The 21391-nt window shown below is 35.9% G+C and overlaps 1 protein-coding gene across 27 annotated transcripts in view; it reads left to right on the plus strand.

The window, feature by feature from the left end:
* The window catches only part of TMEM260 (transmembrane protein 260), a 63642-nt gene that overhangs the window by 2093 nt on the left and 40158 nt on the right, over window positions 1–21391 (plus strand). For 21 of the 27 annotated variants that reach the window (XR_014819569.1, XR_014819570.1, XR_014819571.1 and 18 more), the window contains exons 2-3: window positions 3598–3629; window positions 4358–4509. Coding sequence is in view for 9 of the 27 variants with exons in the window: in XM_005659990.4 (XP_005660047.1) it covers window positions 3598–3629; window positions 4358–4509 (184 nt within the window). In the remaining 18 variants the exon portion in view is untranslated. Of the gene's footprint in view, window positions 1–2895; window positions 2994–3597; window positions 3630–4357; window positions 4510–11227; window positions 11305–21391 lie in introns of those variants that run through there. The other 6 variants (XM_084981833.1, XM_084981800.1, XM_084981843.1 and 3 more) reach the window with 2 other exon arrangements.

Consider the following 21391-nt stretch of genomic DNA (forward strand, 5'->3'; position numbering starts at 1 on the left):
AGCTGCTACCCTGTGAGGTAGCTATCAATTTCATTATGTTATAGATGACTAAACTAATGTTAAACTGTGTCCACAATCACACAGCTGCAAAGTAGGAACAGTTAAGGAAAGAACCCAAGTATATTGACTTTAGAACATGCTCTTTTAACCAATTTAGACTCTAATTTTTTTTCTTAAATCTGCCCTCACATATTTAGTGATAGTCTATTTGAAATGTATGATGTTGGAGTTCCCGCCTTGCCAAAATTACTTTTTCACCACTTGATGTACATAGTTGATTTATGATGGTGCAGAGGTTAATGAATCTGACTAGGAACCACTAGGTTGCGGGTTCGGTTCCTGGCCTTGCTAAGTGGGTTAAGGATCCAGCATTGCCATGAGCTACGGTGTAGGTGGCAGACGCGGCTTGGATCCCGAGTAGCTGTGGCTCTGGCATAGGCCAGTGGCTACAGTTCCAATTCGACCCCTAGCCTGGAAACCTCCATGTGCCGCGGGAGCGGCCCTAGAAAAGGCAAAAAAAGACAAAAGAAAAAAGAAAAAGAAAGAAATGTGTGATGTTACCTTGTTTTTATTAATAGTCTTATTTTTTCCCCAAAGAATAAAGTTAATAATTCACTTAGAGTTATCATACTTTTTGGGTGTTCTAAGTTTAGTTTGATTCTGAATAGTGGTTGCTTCTAATATTTTTATGTTCGTTTTGGGGAATGAAGTGTTTTCTAAGAGTTATCAGTAAAATTTGTATAATCACATCTTTGATAATTTTGTTTATATGTTGAATGTACTGTTCTCTTTGAATTTTGTGTTTCTGAAATAAATTTTTTTTAACCAATAAACAGAAGACAATCAAAACCAACATAAAGCATGTATTCTTCTTGCTGATAAGTCTTCAGTTATACTCCATGAATCCACATTGTGTGGCCTTGCCAAAATTACTTTTTCACCACTTGATGTACATAGTTGATTTATGGGCAGGAGCACTACTGGTCCTTTAGAATAAAGGGTGGGAATTTAGCCTTCACTTCTCTTTGTTATGCTTGGGAACTATAGCTTATATGTATGTTTATCTATACTTAAGATACTGTCATTAACACTTGATACATGACAATTTAACTGTATAATTAATGTAAAAAGTATAACATAGAGGGAGCTGGGTTTTGTAAAGGTGAAGCATTTGCTAACACCTCAGCTTGCCACACATTTGTGTCCCAGACAAAAAAAGCCCTGTAGTTCTCAAACTTGAGTGTACTTGATATTGCCTGGGGGACTTGGGCCACAATGTCAGAGGGTCTAGAGTAGGTAGGTTTGGGTTATGGTCAAGGAATCTTTATTTTTAAAAGGCATCTCAGGAATCCTAATGCAGGTAGGACTTAAATTTGCAAAAACCATAGTGTAAAGAATTGGGGAAAGCAAGGACCTAGGAGGCTCTCCCAATTTTTTTTTTTTTAACTATTTCTCTTTTTTATCATGCTCAGTTTTAAAAGTAGGGTTTCCCTTTAGCTTTCTATCAGGGATGCATTCATAGACTTTGAATAGTAGCATCTTTTCTGTTTAGATTTTAGTTGAACATTTAACAAGAGTTGGTGCTGGAAGTTTATCACATTCCAGATTCGTCTTTCTACCAAGAGAACTCCAACAAAGAATAACAGCATATTGACTTTTCAATGGTAAAAAGAAGTTTCAGAAAATAGGCTGTTTTTCTTAAGGTTAAATACAATTCTAAATACATTTTAAATGAAGGAGAATGAATAGTGACCTTGAAAATTTAAACTTAACTGTGTTTCATTGCACCTACAGAAATATAAGAACAAAAAACTGATTAAAACCACTTAGCACTAGAGACCTAAGAGCAAACCCATTCTAGGGCAGAGCTATACAGTTTTGGTAACAGTAGCTACAAAGAGAACCGTTATTTTAAACATTTTAAAACCATAATTTATATAAGATACAAAAAGTGCCTTAGCTTATAAGATGCTCTTGAATATCTCCAGAAAACTTCAAAGATGTCCGTAAGTAAATGATGTAAGTGAGCAGTATCTGTCTTTGGTGCCCCTGTGGGGCTTCGTGAAGCGAGCAGTCATGCAATCTGAGATGTGGGGTGTCTGAGTAGCAAGAATGACACCGTGATATGTCTTTGTCAACCTCTCTGTACAGGGCTTGAAGTAGATTCCCTGTGTGGCCCGATGAGGGAGAGGTGCTGATGTCCTGACAGAAGCCTGAAATGGATAATATTTTCATCTTAGTGGAAAAGACAAATGAAAACAACTAACCAGCACAGAAGGCAATCCAACTAAGTGCTGAATAGAGAGGTTTCGAGCAGGTTCCATGGGGGAGGAGGATGTGATTAATCCTGATAGGGAAAGCTGGGGAGGGGTATGTGTAAGGAAAGGTGTCACTGAGAAGGCAGCAACTGAAGTAGGCCCTGAAGGATTTAGGAGAGAATGCTGAGTGAGAAAATGTGATGAGGTGCAAAAAAGGACTGTTCTAGAGGAACAGTGAGTAGTCAGATCTGACTAAGGTGAGCAAAGTTTTCATGGACATAAGCCTTATAAAGGGAACTTGAAGCCATAGAGTGTTTACATTTTAGGCTGAGGAGTCAAGTTCATTCAGTACGCAGAAAGGAGGCACTGAGAAATTTTAGACTAAGGAAACAATCCAACCTTTGGGGGTTGGGGGTTGCAGTAATAAGTGATTCAGGAGGAAGAAGAATTGAAGTAGAATGCTGGTCAGAGCTATTGCCCAGGCCGGAGAGGGGCAGTAGAAATGAAGAAATGAAGAGTACTGATAGCCACTGAAGGGAAGAAAATGGACATTAATACATTCCCAATAGATAATAGTAACTTTGATAAATCATCAATTAATATTGATTTCTTACTCTGTACTATATTGAATTTATAGGGATGAGACCGATATAGTCCCTGTGCTCTGGATGCTTAAAGTATGAACAAATAGATATTGAATTACTACATCAACAATTTTAGAAATAATTGTGAATGGTAAGGAATTATAAGGAACTATTTAATAATATAAATAATGGCTTAAAAAATGTAGTAGTAGAGCTTACCAAAATAACTTGAGGTTAATAAGCATTTGACAATTGTTTAAAGATATCCAATATAATTAATATAGAGAAGGTATCCAAGTGCCAGTTTAGGGCATAATGGTACAATTTGCACAGGCTATTCAAATCTCTAGTGTCTGCACTAGATAAGGTTGCATCTTTACAGTTTTGCACTAAATTCTTGAGGGATAATACAGCATTTTACACTAATGTTCTCTAAGAGTTTTTTTTGTGTGTGTATTTGCAGGTGTATACAACTTTTAGGAGGACAAAATATACAATTTTTAGCATTTTTAAAAACTTGACTTCACCTGTATTTCCACTGACCAATTATTAAAAACTATCAAAGATAGTTTGTTCAAAAAGATCTAAGGGAGAAAATATTCTGAGACTATTTCATGCTGTTAAATCTCTACAGATTTGCAGTTTTATCCAGTCAAATTAATGCAAAACCCCAATGCAAGCATTTGGATTTTGAAAACTTTGGAGGAGTGTCATTTTCTAATAGTAATTATTGGTTTTACATTATTTTTTCACAGGGGAACTGATCACAGCCGCACATGAGCTTGGAGTAAGTATTAGTTTTATTGTTTAATCAATGCTCTCATTAACAGTTTTAGGAATTAAGAAAGTTTAATTAAGCATGGAGTAAAGTAGATTAATTTATTTTCAAACCCCAGTTTCTAGTAACTTATAAGTACAGTACGTGACAATTTACTTTAAGTTTTAAATCCAATTAAACTAAATTATAAAGCAAAGCCTTTACTATATATACAGTAGCTAGCTTATTATCACCCCAAATTTTGTATAAGCTATGGAGAATAAAATAAATCGGGTTAACAGTTTTAATAAGTTTATTATTTAATAAACTTTATTATGGTGCGTGATCCCTTTAGGCAAGACCTTAGGACTGTCAGCATGGTGGTAATCCGATAGCAGTGTGGTCTTTCAACTTTCTAACCAGTACGATATTTCAGAACCTGCTTTTTTTCAATAGCCTTTTAAATGACCCTAATGTACTGTGAACCCAGAGAACAAACTGCTTAAGAACTGACAATGAAATATGTCACCCTTTCTCTAGGTGACACACCATGTGATAGACACTGCCAAATCCACTAAAGAAAATATTTATTTGTATTGGCACAAGAGGATTACAATAGAAAACCACTATTCAAACATTTAGTCATTGTCTCTTAATCTTTATACTTGCCTAAGAAAAGGGCTACTTTTCAATTAAAGCCACTGTGACTCTTCCTTTGCTGGATGAAAACTGTCTGACTGTTGTTAATTTTCCCTTAGGTTGCCCATCCTCCTGGCTATCCTTTGTTCACTCTGGTGGCTAAACTGGCAATTATACTCTTTCCTTTTGGTTCAGTTGCCTACCGAGTCAATCTTCTGTGTGGCTTATTTGGAGCAGTAGCTGCAGCATTACTTTTTTTCACCGTTTTCAGGTAAAGTAGTTGATTAGTTAAAATTAATTTTGACCAATTGGAGGTGGAGCTTTCTTTATGGCCTGTGTACATACATTAAAAAAAAATCTTTTATTGCTTGAATGGTTTTCCTAATCACTCCTGTGATTTCACTTTCTCAATTTACAGTAATTTCATATGCATTTGACCCCTCAAATGATTACACAGTTGGTTCTGCTTCATACAATGGAGAGAAGGTGTCACCGGTTCATTATCACAATTCTCTGGTTAGGCAGAACTAATAAGGTTTGTCATTTTAGGAAGATGCAGATGGGCCAGTTTAATTCAACAATATGAAGTCCATCTTTTGGTAAATGGTAAATATCATTTAATTACGCAGAGTATTGCTGATGGGCAGCTGCCTGTCAGGTCCAGGGCTAATACCTAATTATACTATATTCTAAATATGCACATGTTGTATACTTTTTGAAATGAGGCTATTAACTAAGGAAATCAATTTGGGATGTGGTTTTTAGTAAGGTTTCACTTTGTTCCATTATAGCCTGTAGGGAAGATAGGCAAATTAGATCCCACTTACTTTATGATGGAAGGCTTCCTTAGTTTAGAAGGCTACCATTTTTTTAAAAAAATGGGTCATTAGGATATTTGTGAACTCATTTGTCTTTGCTGTTTCTATCTCCTTGAACATTAACTCAGTCTAACCTATGCCTAAAAGGATTTTAGTGAAAAATACAAATTATACTTCCTGCAAAGGGGAAACCAAACATTTCTTCAATGTTCATAAAACATTTCTTTCAAAGAGTATTGCAGATTTTATTATAAAAATAAGTAATTTTGTTTTTTAGTAAAAATAAGTAATTTTGTAGGTAAATATAGTATAATTTGAATATACAGTTTCAGATGTCATTTTTGGAGACTAATGTTTTTATTTACATTTGTCATGTTACTGCCCTTTGACTAAATTCTTTCTAAATTCCCTTATGATTATTTGTAGAAAGGTAAAAGTTAACATAATTTATGGCTAAAGCTTACAGTTAAATCTAATTGTGGAAAGCTTTCAGATTCAAAGTTGTAATTGTTGCTTGTTTACTGACTTTTTATCTCTATTACTTAATTTGTTTCTATTTCGGTTTTATAGATTTTCAGTGATAGCAAAATCTTTTAAGTTTGAAATGCTTAAAATAACATTTTTGCTTGGATTAATTAGTCTTATGAATACTTTCTTTTTCTAAATAATTAGAATAATTATTATTAGAATTGCTCCTTCTGATCTTTTACAATAAGGCTCTGTCATTATTTCCATTGAGAAAAAAACTCATCTTTTTTTAATTTTTAAATATGTAGGTTGAAATTTAGAACTCACCTGTTCTGTATTAAATGTAGGAGTTGCTGACTTTCATTAGACGTTTAAGACAAAGACATTTCAAAGAAAATGAATATTTGTATTTGTTTTGCTAGTTCACCTGTATCTTAGATTATTTCTATAACATATACATATATGTATTTAAATGCTGTAGCTAGCTCTTAAGCAAATAAAGTGATTCACTTTTCCATGTTTTTCACTTTATTAATTGCTGATCCCTTTCCACATAAAAACCACTGTAATAATCATTGATAAAAATTTTTATCTTTTAAGAATCCAAAGTTTGTGACAATAATTTTTCTTTGTTTTCCAGATTTAAATATAGCTTTTATTAATTTTATGCTTGATTATAATGGGTTTTAGATTAGCACAGAAGCCTGTGACCCTTTTCTTTTAATATACAGTCTTAGTGATAAATACATATTCCTGCTGATACATGTTTTAAATCAAAAACCCTTCACATGACTAAACTGCATATTTGTGTGGTTTTAGTAATCTAGTACTTTGGAAAAGTTGCTTTTCTCCGAAAAGGGACCTGACGATATTATCTCTTACATACATTTTAATATGAAAATACTTCATTATTTTGAATACAAACAATTGACAAGGTACACGTCCTTTGGGAACAACCTAGTTCAAGTGGCAAATCTGTTTTGTCAAACAATAGCCACCCTTCGGGAAAGAGCAAACCATCTCTATGGTAATAGGACTAACAGTAGCCTATTGATTGAGTGGAAGAAGACGTTATACAATGTCAGCTGGCTTGTTACATTTTCATTTGTCGTATGACCTGAACTTAACCTTTAAAACCTTCCTTCTGTGAATATAAACCCAACAGCAGGACGTGGTTTTTGTGCAGCCATTACAGTGACGGCTTTTTTCCAGTCCTGGCACACAGTAAATATATTCCTTTACATTGACTCCTTCCCCAGAACTCGTTTAGGAGACATTTCACTACTTTATTCATTTACCGACTGATTCATCATTGCATTTGGTTATTGAATATCGAAGGGTTTTGATCCAGGAAACAGTTGTATTTTCTTTCCCCCATCACTTAAGAGAACATTACTGTACATGTAGGATTAGTGCTGACTGGTGTGCAGGAAATTAATTCTTTTAACAGGTTTAGGTTTTTTTCAGGTAATTGTTCACATAGCATTCACTATATTTAGCTCTTGGGGTGGACATAAAGACCTTCTGTACCTTTTCAACAAAGGTTGTATTTCACAAGGAAATTTCTGTTTAAATATGTTGATGTAAAAAGCTCCATTTTTTTCAGTAAACATGACTTAGATTGAAAGAACAATTTATTCGTTGTTTCCAATTACTATGTAATTTTTGCTTTTCTTGCATCTTTCTTTTGCTTTTAAAAGCCTTTAAGATGTCATTAACACTGCATTTTTTGTCAATCTTTCCTAATGGTTGGCAAGAACTCTTTTCTTTGCCCTGATGTAGAAAGCATATGAGTAAAACAGCACATTGAAAGCTGTATGTGTCACTGTAGTTTACTGAATTAAAAATAGTAAGACTGTGGCAGTTGTTTCTGTATGTATTTATTGATGTATTGTTCCCTTTGGGGGTATTTTAACGAATGCATTATGTTAAGGGAGTTATAATCTAATACATTTCATTTATAGGAAATAGTATTCATTTTATTAATGTGTACATCTGTGCGCATTTAAGACCATGCTACAGTTAGTGATTTAGAGGAACTAGGATTTTCTCTTTTAAAGCCAATGAAGTCAATGATTTTTAAGTTTGATAGTATGATATTTAAAGTGTTGTATTTGAAATTCACAAATCCCATTAATATAAAAATTTAAGTTACGGGTAGCGTAAATCACTAATATGGACATCATTTAGCTTTGCTTAGTACTTGAATTTCAAACTCATTTTCTAAGAAAACATCAAACTAGGTCCTCCATACTCAGTAAGGAAGGAGACCTGAGATTACTCTCAGTAACATCAACATAACTTTATTTCATATGTTCTGGAATCCCTGAAAGAATGGAGTCCAATGATAGCGTTGGATGTAAATTCTTTACCTGAGAGAAGATTTAAATTGCTTATGATCTCAGGTGAGGATATATCTTCTGTCACGTCATTTGATAGTTACAGGGCAGGGAATATATTCTCAACAGACTTGAGAGTCAGCATACCTTTTTCAAACTATTATGGGCCGAATGGACACAGAGAAGGATTTCTTCAGCAGTATTTGTTGCACACTTATGTGAGTTGAAAGTAAAATTCTTTTTGTATTTACAATCAACATTCAGTGCTTATTTTAAAGAAAGTAAGACAAAGTCACAAACTATTAAAGTTTGTTAATTATTTTTTCTCAAAAGCACTGTTTAGGGAAACTTGCATAAAGAAACTTTCTAATACCATGAACATCCTACAATAAGAAATCCGATCTCCTAATGTCAGGTAGGTTCCCTAGAATATGTAAGTATTAACAATAATTAAAGGTATCTTGAAGATGTGCTTGCTTACTACAAAGAACTTACAACCAATTTCAGTAATATTTAAATACCTCCTGGCAAATTGTTTTGTGCCAGTATTTTATTTATGGGGTAGTTTTAAAAATAATTTATGTATGTCCAACATTCTGCTGCTGCTGCTGCTGCTGCTAAAAATTATTTTGATTAACTTTTGGAACAGGAACACTCGATTCTAAGCACTGTGTCTGCTATTCTTACAGCTTCAGCTAAGATCCCATTCAATAAAGAATCAAAAATTAAAATGCCATACCTTAAAAATTGTAGAATCTCCTGCTTAAAAGACATTTGGATTTTCCAGCTCAAAGAGTATTTTAGATTATTGCCATAGAGAATAATGTGAAGCTCTTCCTAATTTCAGAGGTAACTATGTATAAGTAACAAATAGTCACCAAGTTTTTGTAGTTGGAGAAGAATGGAAAGTACTGGAGCATTAATTTCCATTCAGGAGAATATCTGTCTTGATCCCTGGTTAATTGATCATATATTTCTCTCGTACTTGTATTAAAATTGCATTGACTCAGACTGGCTAAGCATATTAAGAGCTTGGTTCATTTGCATTTTCTTATAAGTAGAGGGACATATTAGGCTCAAATAGCAGCACTTCATTTTGAAGGGAAAAAAAAGCAGGGCACAAACTCTTTTTTAAGACTGTAGAGTCTTTTCTGACAGCTAGTCAGAGTTAGAATTAGTTCAAGGAAATGTTAATAATGCACTGCCTGGCCTAATCCCTTTGATATCACCAGGTATCCTCCTGTTCATGGGTTAATTGCTTTAAAAGCGAAGGCAATATTCTGAGCGGTGGGCCGCTTCACCTTTTCACAGCTGTTACCATTGAGTGACAACTAAATCCCATGTGTAAGATGAGGAAGAGCTCAATCTCCAATTGGGAGAAAATTTATGTAAACCACAATCCCTTCAGAATGTGCGGAAGTCATAGACTTTCTTGATTTACTCTGCTTTTCCCAGAAAGCTCTATTGTTCACTTTCCTAAGTCCCATCAACCCTTTGTAGCAGAATATCACAGCGGCAGCAGATAGCTTGAAATATATAAATGCTATCATAGCTCTGATTAATAGCAGTGCTTATGAGTCAAGTCTGATAACAGTGCAGCTCTCCACTCAATTTCAGATACTGCTAATGGAATCTGTCTTCTCCAATTGTAATATGAGAAGGCCTAATTTGCCATGGAGCTTGGAGCTGTCACCAGTAGGGGATTGTGGGGTCAGATGGGAGCTGCCAGGTTTTTGCCCTGCAGCTTGTATCTCTCACTTTGAATAGAGCAGCCCCCTGCCTGCCAGTTAGCTGATAGGCCGCCGTGGGGTTTATGCCACTATATACAATAGGAGAGGGCTACATAGGCTGACTTTATAATTGTGAAGCGAGCTCATATTTCCACAGCTACTGTGCTGCATAATTTCTAATAAGTGGTTTTAACAAATGTCAGATTATGAAAAGTTTCCTCAATTACAAAAACTTATAAAACATTTAAATTGCTAAATCTGTTTCCTGCCGAGATTTTGCCACTGGAACTAGTCATCAGTCATTACGGCTATAATAAAAAAATGCACATATATCTTAAAGTTACAAATAAAACTATGTATCATAACTCATATAGATTTGCTGCTTTTCAAAGCCATAAAAACTAGAAAACGGTCTTAATTTATTGAAATATTATGATATATTTTGTAACTTTGCATAATAAGACTATATTAAAATCTCTCTTGTTTAGTAAGTTGGTCAATGTTCCTGATGAAAGTAGTTTAATGCCCTCATTCTGTTGATTTTAGTTACTCGGATCTTTTAAGTTTACTTCATATACCTCTTAACATTTAAAAAATGACGCAGCATCTTCTAAGTTTTCAGTTAAAATGGACTTTGAGAATAATATGCTAGAATATATTTTTACCCAACCTGTCTTGCTACTGAATGCAAAATACGCTATCAAGTTTGAGTAATAAGCTAATCCTGAGGCCTTGCGTGTTTTTGAATGTTTCAAACAAAACTGATGAAAGTCTATAATTTGGAAGTTATTTTAAGCTAGGCTATGCCTTAAGAAGATGCTGCCTCCCATTGTGCAAGTTATTTGGCATACTACAGAAGTTTGGTAAAATGGAAAGTAAATGATGATGATTCCTAAAAAGCCCAGTTCAGTGTTTTTCTTTTAGATATTTCGGTATAAGTTGATGAGATATAATAAAATGAATTGTCATAAGCCTTGAATAGCTTCATCATTTATAGGTTGGTGCATAAATTTTAATTCTAATGGAAATTGTGATTATATATTATTTATGGAAGATATCCATAATCTTGTTTCCTCTATTTCGCTTATGACTTTTTCCTTTTGAAGTCTTTTCCATTTTTTTCCCAGTTTTATTTAGTGGTTTTAGCAAGAATAATACCTTGTACTTTTAGTGTACTGGTAGTTGATATTTATGTAGCTGAAAATTCAGAGTGGAAGAGTTTTTTTTTTTTCCTTTTGATAGAATCTCATGGAATAGAATAAACCTTGGTAGGATTTTACGTGGAACAAGAGTAGATTTTTATGAAATAAGGGGAAAAGGGCTTATGTGCAAATTTATTCAAGATGGAAATACTTTACATTTTTTAGGTGCAGTGGTGGTGGCTTCAGAGATAGAACTTTAATATACTATGTCCTAAATTATTCATTTATGTTCATTATGTCTAAACTTGAAAGTGACAAGAAAAATATTTAGATTCTACTGCTCTCCCTAGGCCCACTGACTGTAATTTGCCCACAGAGCACCTGGCACATGTTAGATGCTCAACACGTATTTGTTGAAAGAATGTTGAGTGAACCGCCACTGATTTAGAGAGGTTTAGCTAAAACTGAAAACTTTTCTTTTCAGTAGCTTAGCTTCCCAGTTTGACCATCTCCAGGTACACTGAAGAGAAAAATATATGGGTGTTGATCTTGTGAATGGGAGCCAGAAGGTAAGATTTGTATAATCTTCATGAACAATAGACCCAGAAAGATAAGAACTGGGGAGGATGAGGGCAGTAGATTTGGGACTGATTGTATCCTGCTTTACCATGTTTCTTCCCTGTGAATTACATTTCTAAATCACAATATGAGTTGACACTAATGATTTATTGAATAATAATGCTTAGATGCTGCCTTGTGACTGTCCTACTTGATTCTACCTACTTGTAGGAGTTTTCAGAGTAAAAGGAGTATAGTGTACCCTTCAGGTTGGATTCTTCACATGCACGTAACCCTGAAGACAAATACATTCATGAATTTTATGAAGCACATCAAATGTGTGTTCTGAAAGAATTTCAGGTTTCTGTTATTTGCCTTCTGATTGAGGGTTAGACAAACATGTGACTACACATGAAAATCAAATACCGTGTAGCGGAAAGAAAAATATACCTTATCATCAATAGCAAACCTATGTCAATGGTGTAAATTGTAACCTCCTGATTTATCCATTGTGTCAACAGAGGAACAGTATTCCATCAGTGAGCGAGCAAACTACTGCACAATCAGTACTTTTCTTGGGAATCTTGTCTAGGTCTCATAGAATTCTGAGCCTCACATTTGTCGGGATGTTCTTAAAAGCATCACATATTCCTTACCCTCGTGGAGAATTTCTGTCATTTGCATTTTCTGGGTGAAATTTTAAGTACCTGTCCACTCTTCCCATACTGTCTGCCATACTCTCAGTATATTGTTCTTCAATGACTGACTGCTATGCTTTCCCGGACTGTGAAGCACATGGTTTTAGTGTTAGCCCAAGTAAAAAGCAATTAGGAAAATTTATTTACTGCTAAGGTTCTGCAAAATATATTTTACATTTAACATATAAATATATGTAAAATATAATACATAAAATAAAGCATTCCTCAGTGACTTTTAGGTTATTTCTTATTTTGAATCAATCTATATCATTATTTTACTCTGTTAGCATGTGACACTAACATGCCTCTCTAACAGTGTAAAAACTTGATTTTGATTGTTGACATGTGATTGTCTTTTAAAACACAATAAGAGTTCCTTGGTGGCACAGCAGGTTAAGGACCCAGTGTTGCTGAGGCTCTGGTTACTGCTACTTGGGTTTGATCCCTGGCCTTGGAACTTCTGCATGCCATGGGTGCGGCCCCACAAAAAAACAAACAAACAAAGAAATCCCACAATGGTTATGTTATTAAAATTTTACCACAGTGGTTTTTGAAGTGTGTATTCTTCATATGACCTCATAAAATGTTATCTTACTGTGTAAGTCAGGTTATATTCTAAGAATATATATTTCACTTGAAGAAATGGCTCCTTGACCTCTTCCCATGGTGTTCTATGAGAATGAGATTGAGAATGAAAAACATTTTTTCTTATATATAATTAATCATAAACTGTTCCTTCATCTGTCCTTCCTTCCTTCCTTCCTGCCTTTTCTAGGGCCGCTTCCCGAGGCATATGGAGGTTCCCAGGCTAGGGGTCGAATCAGAGCTGTAGCCACCACCCTATGCCAGATCCACAGCAACGTGGGATCCGAGCCGTGTCTGCAACCTACACCACAGCTCACGGCAACGTCGGATTCTTAACCCACTGAGCAAGGCCAGGGATCGAACCTGCAACCTAATGGTTCCTAGTCACATTCGTTAACTACTGCGCCACGATGGGAACTCCAAACTGTTCTTTATTTAAATTGGAAAATAGTTTAGATTATTTTGTAGTTTATTAGTGAGTTCTGCTGGAAACAGTTCTCATTTTATTCACATTTGAATTTTTTTTCCCTCCAGTTTCCTATTGGTGTGATTATAGTAGGTTCATCAATTTCAGTAGAAAAATTTGTCTTTTAATTTTAATGAACTAATTTTAAGATGTCACTTTATCATGTAAATAATTTTTAAATTCCCCAGTTGATTTTTAAAAAATAATAATTACTTAAGCATATTTATTCAAAAGAATGAAATGAAAATTGAAAGCAAGTCTCTTTGATTGCCAAGTGAAAACACAGTGGTGTTTTCTTTGAATACAATGGTGTCATTTTTCTTTGAAAAAAAAAAAATCATCAGATTTAGCTTGCAGGTAGATGACAACTGTTTTATCTTATTTGGGAGGTACTTATGTTTATGCTTCATCTGTACATTTGGCTTTATGGATACCAAACAGCTTGTTTTGTGGCTTCAGAACAATTTCATTTAAAATTCATGTTTGGAGTTCCCATCATGGCTCAGTGGTTAATGAACCTGACTAGTATCCATGAGGATGTGGGTTCGATCCCTGGCCTCGCTCAGTGGGTTAAGGATCCACCTTTGCCATGAGCTGTGGTGCAGGTCGCAGACACAGTTCAGATCCTATATTGCTGTAGCTGTGGCGTAGTCCAGCAGCTACAGTGCCAATTTGACCCTTAGCCTGGGAACCTCCATATGCTGGGGGTGTGGCCCTAAAAAGACAAAAGGAAAAATAAATAAAATAAAAATAAAACTCATGTTTAAATAACAATGTCAGATTAGACAGTCCATATATATATATAGTATATATACCATACATATATATATATTTGTTATATATATTTGGCCTCGCCCATAGCAAGCAGAAGTTCCTGGGCCAGGGATCAAACCTGTGCCACAGCAGTAACCAGAGCTATAGCAATGACAATGCTGAATCCTTAACCCACTGAGCCACCAGAGAACTCCACATGTTTTTGAAAGAAATATTGCTTAGCCAGAATCTTGGACTGCCAGTTCATTTATCAGTATTTATGCATAGTGGTTCACTTTACTTATGTAATCTAACTCTGTGTTGCTGTGGCTGTTGTGTAGGCTGGTAGCTTCAGCTCCAATTTGACCCCTAGCCTGGGAATTTCCATGTGTCGCAGGTGTGGCCCTAAAAAGCAAAAAAATAAATAAATAAAAACCCCTGATACACAGATAATGAAGATGTACTTGCTAAGCATCTTGTTTGCTTAACAAGTTTAAGACCAGATTCACCTTCTGACATATTTGTCAGTGTGGTGTTTTCAGCATCACTGAGATAAGTCTTCTGCTCACTTAATGTCTTTTTCTATCTCAGATTCACAGCAATTCATTGACATGAAAGGTCCATTGATACTTGGCTCAAAAAGACATAAAATGGAAGCTTTGAGGTATTTTGTTTTGAATTTCACAAAAGTTTGAGAAAATGTAAGGGAACTTTCTTTACACATCAGTGTGTAAAAGGCAATATGAGTGACTACGAACCTTCTCTGTTTTTCCCTTTGAAATATATATGTTACAGACAAGGCATAAACAAGTAATATGAAAAAAAGCATTTAAAGTAAATTATTATTTATATACTCTTGCCAAAAGAATATTTAAACACTTGAATTAAAGTACAGAATGATGAAATAATTATTCCTGGTTTCTGAAAGATACATCCATATGGACATCACTTTACTTTAAAAAGTCGATATAGGAGTTCTCTGGTGGCCTTGTGGTTAAGGATTTGGCATTGTCACTGCTGTGGCTCGGGGTCAATCCCTGGCGAGGAAACTTCGACATGCTGCAAATGCAACAAACAAAAATTCCGTAAACAAAATCAAAATGAATCCTTTAATTTTTCCTTTAATGACAATTTGTTACTAAAACACCACTTTTATAACAGTAAAGGATAGCAATGATAAAGGACATGGTTCTTAAAAAAATTTACCCAATGCCAAGACATTTTTTCTTTTGTTTGCAAATAAAAAGATTAATTTCTAAATAATGACATACACAATTTTATGAAGCATTATTGGAAATGGTTGAACTTAGGTTGAGGTCATTAGAAACTATTGCTCTTTGGATATTTAAAGAGCATTAAAAACTAAAGATAGGGAGTTCTCTGGTGGCCTAGTGGGTTAAGGCTCCTGCATTTTCGCCACCGTGGCTCAGGTCGCTGCTGTGGCACAGGTTTAATCCCTGGCCTAGGAACTTCCACCTGCCATGGTTGTGGCAGAAACAAAAAAGAGAGAGAGAGAACCCGAAATAACTATTGCGACTCTCATTTAAAAAAAAAACAAAAACACCTAATGATAAAGAATGTCTGAAATTGTGCTATATATGATAACATTTAGTTTTCAAAAAGTCAAAAAGCTTTTCTAGGGGGACACACATATATATGTATGTAAAGTGAGATATGCTTTTCATTTTAGAAAATGTGCTAATATTATTGACATGGCTATTTAGTGGTATCGGTAATCCAAAAATAATTCTATTGACTTTGTAATACTTTATTTAGAAGGTTTTAAGTTCCTCCAATCTGATTTTCTTACTGTGTTTTTATTAGGTACAGTTTAAAATATTCTGTTCCTAAAAATTAAAATTAAAATAACTTAAAAAAAAAAGTCCCCCTCGTGGCTCATTGGAAACGAATCTGACTAGTATCCATGAGGATGCAGATTTGATTCCTGGCCTTGCTTAGTGCGTTAAGGATCAGGTGTTGCTGTGAGTTGTGGATTAGGTCTCAGACACAGCTCGGATCTGACACTGCTGTGGCTGTGGCGTAGGCCAGTGGCTACAACTTCAATTTGACTCCTAGTCTGAGAACCTCCATATGCCACAGGTACGGCCCTAAAAAAGCAATAAAAAAAATTAAAAAATAAATTATGTTCCTTGGGATTATATATACATAGAAATATAGAAAAATCTATCCAGTTCCAGTTTAATCCATTTAATTTAATGAAAATCTGGAGAAGAGGCAACTACCCTAATCTTAGCGAAAGTATTTTGGGAAAAACTTCTTAAAAAGGTGAAGGGCTGAGTTGGGAGGCATCGGTGGGAGTGGCCAAGTGAAAGCAAACCAATATCCCAGGTACAGAGAACCTCCTGTGCAAAGACACCCAGAGGTGGAGGAGAGACAGCTTGTAAGCCCAGGGACTTCTGAGTCATTTCCTGTTGCTGGAACACAGTGTGAAGTAGCTTATGTCAAAAATGAGGCTACAGGGGGGCTGAGACCAGATCATGAAAATCCTTGTCTGTTGTGATGGGAAGCTTATGATATGTTTTTTAATCAAAGAGGAATCATTAAAGGGTTGGAGGCAGAGAGGTACTAGATCAGGTATGTTTCAGATCCCTCTCTCTGGTGGCAGTGGTGGGCCTAGGACTGGAGGCAGGCAGCTTGTAAAGCTGCTGTAGTGGTGTGCATCTGAGATGATGATTCAGGTGAAAAAGGGCAGTGACGGTGTGGGTGGAGAGAGGAGCATGAATTTTAAAACACTGATGCAGTACATTTGGCAGGATGGGATATGTTTAGCAGGGAAAAAGAGAGGGGCTCTGACGATGACTTCTAGGTCTCTTAGATAACTAAATGAGGCAGGTAATGAAATTCACTAAGGTAGAGAGCACAGGAGCAGGAATTATTTCTGGGAAGAGGATGAGAAATTAATTTTGCATGGCATGTGCTGACACTGAGGTTTTATGGGACGTCCGGAGTTGGAGAGGCTCTGTGGTAAGGGCACAACACTAAGGTGGGGATAAGATAAGTTTGAAACTAAGGGAGAGGCAGTGTGGGAGACAGATGTGGTTAGTTTGTAGCTGGCAGGTGAAATCAGGACAGTGAATGAAGTCATCCAGGCACAGCAGAGTGAGAAGAACAATTTCCTGCAAATGAGGCCTTGGGAAACACGGGCTTTAAAGGAGTTAAATGCAAGAAGAGGAGTCATTTGGAGAAAGTAAAGAAGGAAGATCCAGAGCCATGGAAGGCTAATCAGAGGATATGAGGCCCAGATGCCAGCTCACTAGAGTGAGGCTGGGAAGTGATCAGTGCAGCAGAGAAGTCCCCAGATCCCATCATAGTTGGCAGTTAGATGGTCATTGGGGACCCCAGCGAGAGCAATTCAATGAAGTGCTAGTGTGAGAACACTAGCAGAGGCCGCAGGTGTAGATAATGTGAGCCCCACCACAACCCTGAAACTTGCCTTCAGGAAAGTGTCCTTGCTATCAGCTTGCTCTTTAGTCATTTATCTCCATCTCGATAAGGTGAGATGAAGCATGCTCAGATAATGTCTTCTGCCATGAACAATAAAATAAGACTGCCTATCTACAGAGTCAGTGAATGAATTGGAGACCTCTAAAGTCCTCAGAAGCTCCTCATACTCACCGTGCTGACATCATCCTTTGACTTGTCAGCCAGTCACAGACTCAACTTGTTACTTCTCCTCGTTAGCCTGCATATGATGTTGTGGCACATCATAGGTCAAAGCTCTGACAACTTCAGCATTTACTTGCAGAGTTTCCTCACACAATTTTTCTTAAAAACTTAACAGAACTAATAAAGCAGGAAGGCAGGTTGTATTAGTTAGGATTCTTGGTTGCAAGCAGTCGGCTCTGGCTGTGTTTAGCAGGAAAGAAACATATTGAAAAGAACTTGGGAAGAATCCTACAACTCAGTAATAAAAAGACAAATAATACAACTTTTAAAATGGGTAAAGGATCTGAATAGACATTTCTTCAAGGAAGATTTTTACAAATGGCCGATAAGCACTTGAAAAGATGCTCAACATTGTTAGTCATCAGGGAAATGCAAATCCAAATCTCAGTGAGATACCACTTCCCACCCACTAGGATGGCTAGAATCAAATGCCAGGTAACAAGCATTCACTAGGTTGTGGAGAAATCAGAAGCCTCATCCACTGCTGGTGGGAAGGTAAAATCATGTTGCCACTTTGGAAAATAGTCCAGCCGTTCCTCAGACAATTAAACAGGGTTGCTATAGGATCCTGCAGTTTCACTCCTGGGTAGATACCCAAGAGAAATGAAAATATATATCCGCACAAAAACTTGTACAGAAATGTTGATAAAAGCACCATTCATACTAACCAAAAGGCGAAAGTAATCCAGATGTTCATCATGGAAGAATGAATAAGCAAAATGTGGTAGATTGATACAGTGGGATATTAAAGCAGCCATAAAAAGGCATGAAATACTGATATATACTACAAGTTGGATGAGCTTTGAAAACATTGTGCTAAGTGAAAGAAGCCAGTTACAAAACTACTACATGATTCCATTTATATGAAAGCTCAGAGGAGGGAATTATAGGCAGAAAGTAGATTAGTGGTTAAGTCTGGAGGTGAGATGGGGTTGGGAGTAGTGGGGAGATGGTTAAAGGGGAGAGAGTTTATTTTTGAGGTAATGAAAATGTTATAAAATTGACTTGGTGATGGTTGCATATAACTAAATATACTAAAAACCTTTAATTGTATACTTTAGATGGGTGAAGTGTATGGTATATTATATCTCAAGGCACTTTTTTTTTATAAAAGGAAACATTCAAATCTAGAATTGGGGTGGGGGCGGGGAGAAAGGAAAGGAAGTTGGAGAGTGTGCAGAATTTCTAGGAGGGCTGGATTACCAGGCTGAGCCTGAAATATTCAGGCCTAGGCAAGTATGTGCTAGTGAAACCACCACGGCTGCCGTCTCTGGGCACAGACATCCAGCTTACACGGCCAACACTGACCTGGATTCCAAGCATTGCCGCTTAAAGTGCTGCCATCATTGTCTGTGGAAATGATGCACAAATCCCACCAGCCATGTCCGATTCCGTCTCCATCCCTGCTTCTTGGCCTCACGAATTTCCAGTTCAAAGAATGGAGCAGGTGATTTTGACAGGCAGAGCCCAGGTCATACACCCATGCTCTAGCTGCAAGGGAGACTGGAAAAGTATCTCATATTTTCAGTGTGTATAATAGTGTGTATAATAGGAGGGGCTGTGCCTCATAAACTGCATACCCCTCAAGCATAGGAAGGGATTTTAGATGTTAAGCAGCAAAACCAAAAAAAAAATAAAAAGAAAGAAAAAGAAAAAGGAAAAAAAGATCCACTACCCTTTTGTCTTCAATTTATATTAGGACTACAACCCAAATTCCTATAGATTGAGTTGATTTCTAAGCAAGCTCATTAGAGAAGCTAAAAAGATCAAGATTATAGGTTTGATTTCCATTACTGGTTTTATTATGTTAGTTACCTTCTCTTCTGTAACCTTACTCAACAGTCGCACAATTTCTCTGATATCAAGAAAAATCAGGTGAACGAGTATATGGATTATCCATTGTAAAACCATCGTGATCTTGGCAGGGGGTGGTGTGGGACAGAAGTGAGGTGGCAAAAATTCAGATTAGACCTTGCTGACGTAGGATTAGTCTTCAACACAATACTAATATATACAACTATCTGTAATAGTTTAAGGGGACTGGGTAAATGTTATCATTGAAGCTGCTAATTTTTCCTTACTCTCTTCAATTTCTAAAACCTTATGATATATTTGAAAAGGCAGTTAAAATAGTTCATAATTCTAGTAATTAATGTCAACAATTCAGACACTTTAGGGTGTCTTCCTGAGTGTAATAATGTGTTAAAAATCATTGTAGATTAGTGTGAGTCTTGAGTTTTCTTCCTGAGGATTTATACATATCAGGACTTTTTCTCAGTTCTCTTTAATTAACTGTTGGGTGGTTTTAAACTTTAACTAATTGCCTTTTCAAGAGAAAAAAGTTAAAACCAGTCTTGAGAGGTGTTGAGTACAATTCAAGTCGGTAGCATGTGGTTTTGATAAAACATAGGAAGAAACACAATTTAATAACTGACAAAACCTCTGTTCTGTTCTATTCTTCACTCAAGGAGGTGCATATTTAAACCAAATAAAAGTACAATATATTATTAATCTATAATACATTTTTTTGACATTAAAACTAAAATAACCATCTTTTACCCTGTAATGTAATAATGGCATTAAATAGCTAGACTAACAATTTCAGTCCTGGTTCTGCTACTTAATTTCCTACCAGAGGGCCTTGGAAAAATTACTTGGCCTCCCTGGGCCTAAGTTTCTTCATTTGAAAAAAGAAGACATATCACCATCTATTCATAGGGTTACAGTGAAAATTAAATGAATTCATATAAAGAAGGCACTTAGAACAGTACCTGAAACATGGTTGGCAAAAACTCCATGTTAGCAAACTATCTCAGGAATTTGTTGATTTATTTTTTCATTTTTTATTTTGGCATAATTTCAGATCTATAGGGAAGTGGCAAGAAGAGCCCACTTATTGTCTCCCCTCTACCCAGGTTCCTCAAATGTTAATAGTTTACCACATCTGCTTTATTCTTGGCTCGGTGTGTATGTATGGATTGTTTTGTTTTATTTTGTAACCATGTAAGAGTAAGCGGCAGTCATAGCACCCTTTTACCCTCAAATGCATCAAGAAACGTTTCTTAAAAAATAAGGATATTTTCTTACATATCCACAGTGCTGGTCTCAAAATTAGGTAATTATCAGGTAATTAGGTAATGATATACAGCACTCTTACCTAATTTTCAGACTTAATTCAGTTTTTCCAATATTCCTGAATAACATGCTTACAGTAGAAGAAAATCTTGGGTCATGTCTTTTATCCTATTGTCATATCCCTTTAATCTCTTTAATCTGGGACAGTTCCTCATGACATTTTTTTGATCCATATAGGCCAGTTATTTTGTAGAATGTCCTTCATTTTGAATTTGCTTTCCTCTTGCTTAAATTCAGGTAATGCATTTTTGGCAGGAATATCATAGAAACAATGCTGTCTTCTTTTCACTGGAATAGATCAGGAAGCATATGATGTTTGTTTGTCCCATTACTGGGCTGCTAACTTTGATTATGTGGTTAAGATTGTGTCCTTCCAATTTGCCACTGTAAGTGTAAAGTTACCATTTCTCCCTTTGTAATTTATTTATAGGGTGATACCTTTAGACTATGTCCATGTTTCTGTTACTGCAAAACTTTTACCCATTAGTTTATTATCCATTGGTGATTGTTATAATGGTTGCCAAAAGGTGATTTCTAATTCCATCTACAGTTATTAGTTATTAGTTGATGTTCCATGGACTTTCCCTTCTCACTCATTTATTTATATGACTATAGATTCATAGATTCTTATTTATTCATTGGGTTATAATCTATTACTATAATAATTTTTTTTTTTGTCTTTTTAGGGCTGCACCCATGGCATATGAAGGTTCCCAGGCTAGGGGTCTAATCGGAGCTGTAGCTGCTGGCCTATACCACAGCCACAGCAACACC

The sequence above is a fragment of the Sus scrofa genome, chromosome 1 (assembly GCF_054392235.1).
Source record: "Sus scrofa isolate SSC_HxYL_T2T_F1_AM1 chromosome 1, Sscrofa_HxYL_maternal_Yorkshire_Landrace_v2.0, whole genome shotgun sequence".
NCBI lineage: Eukaryota > Metazoa > Chordata > Mammalia > Artiodactyla > Suidae > Sus > Sus scrofa.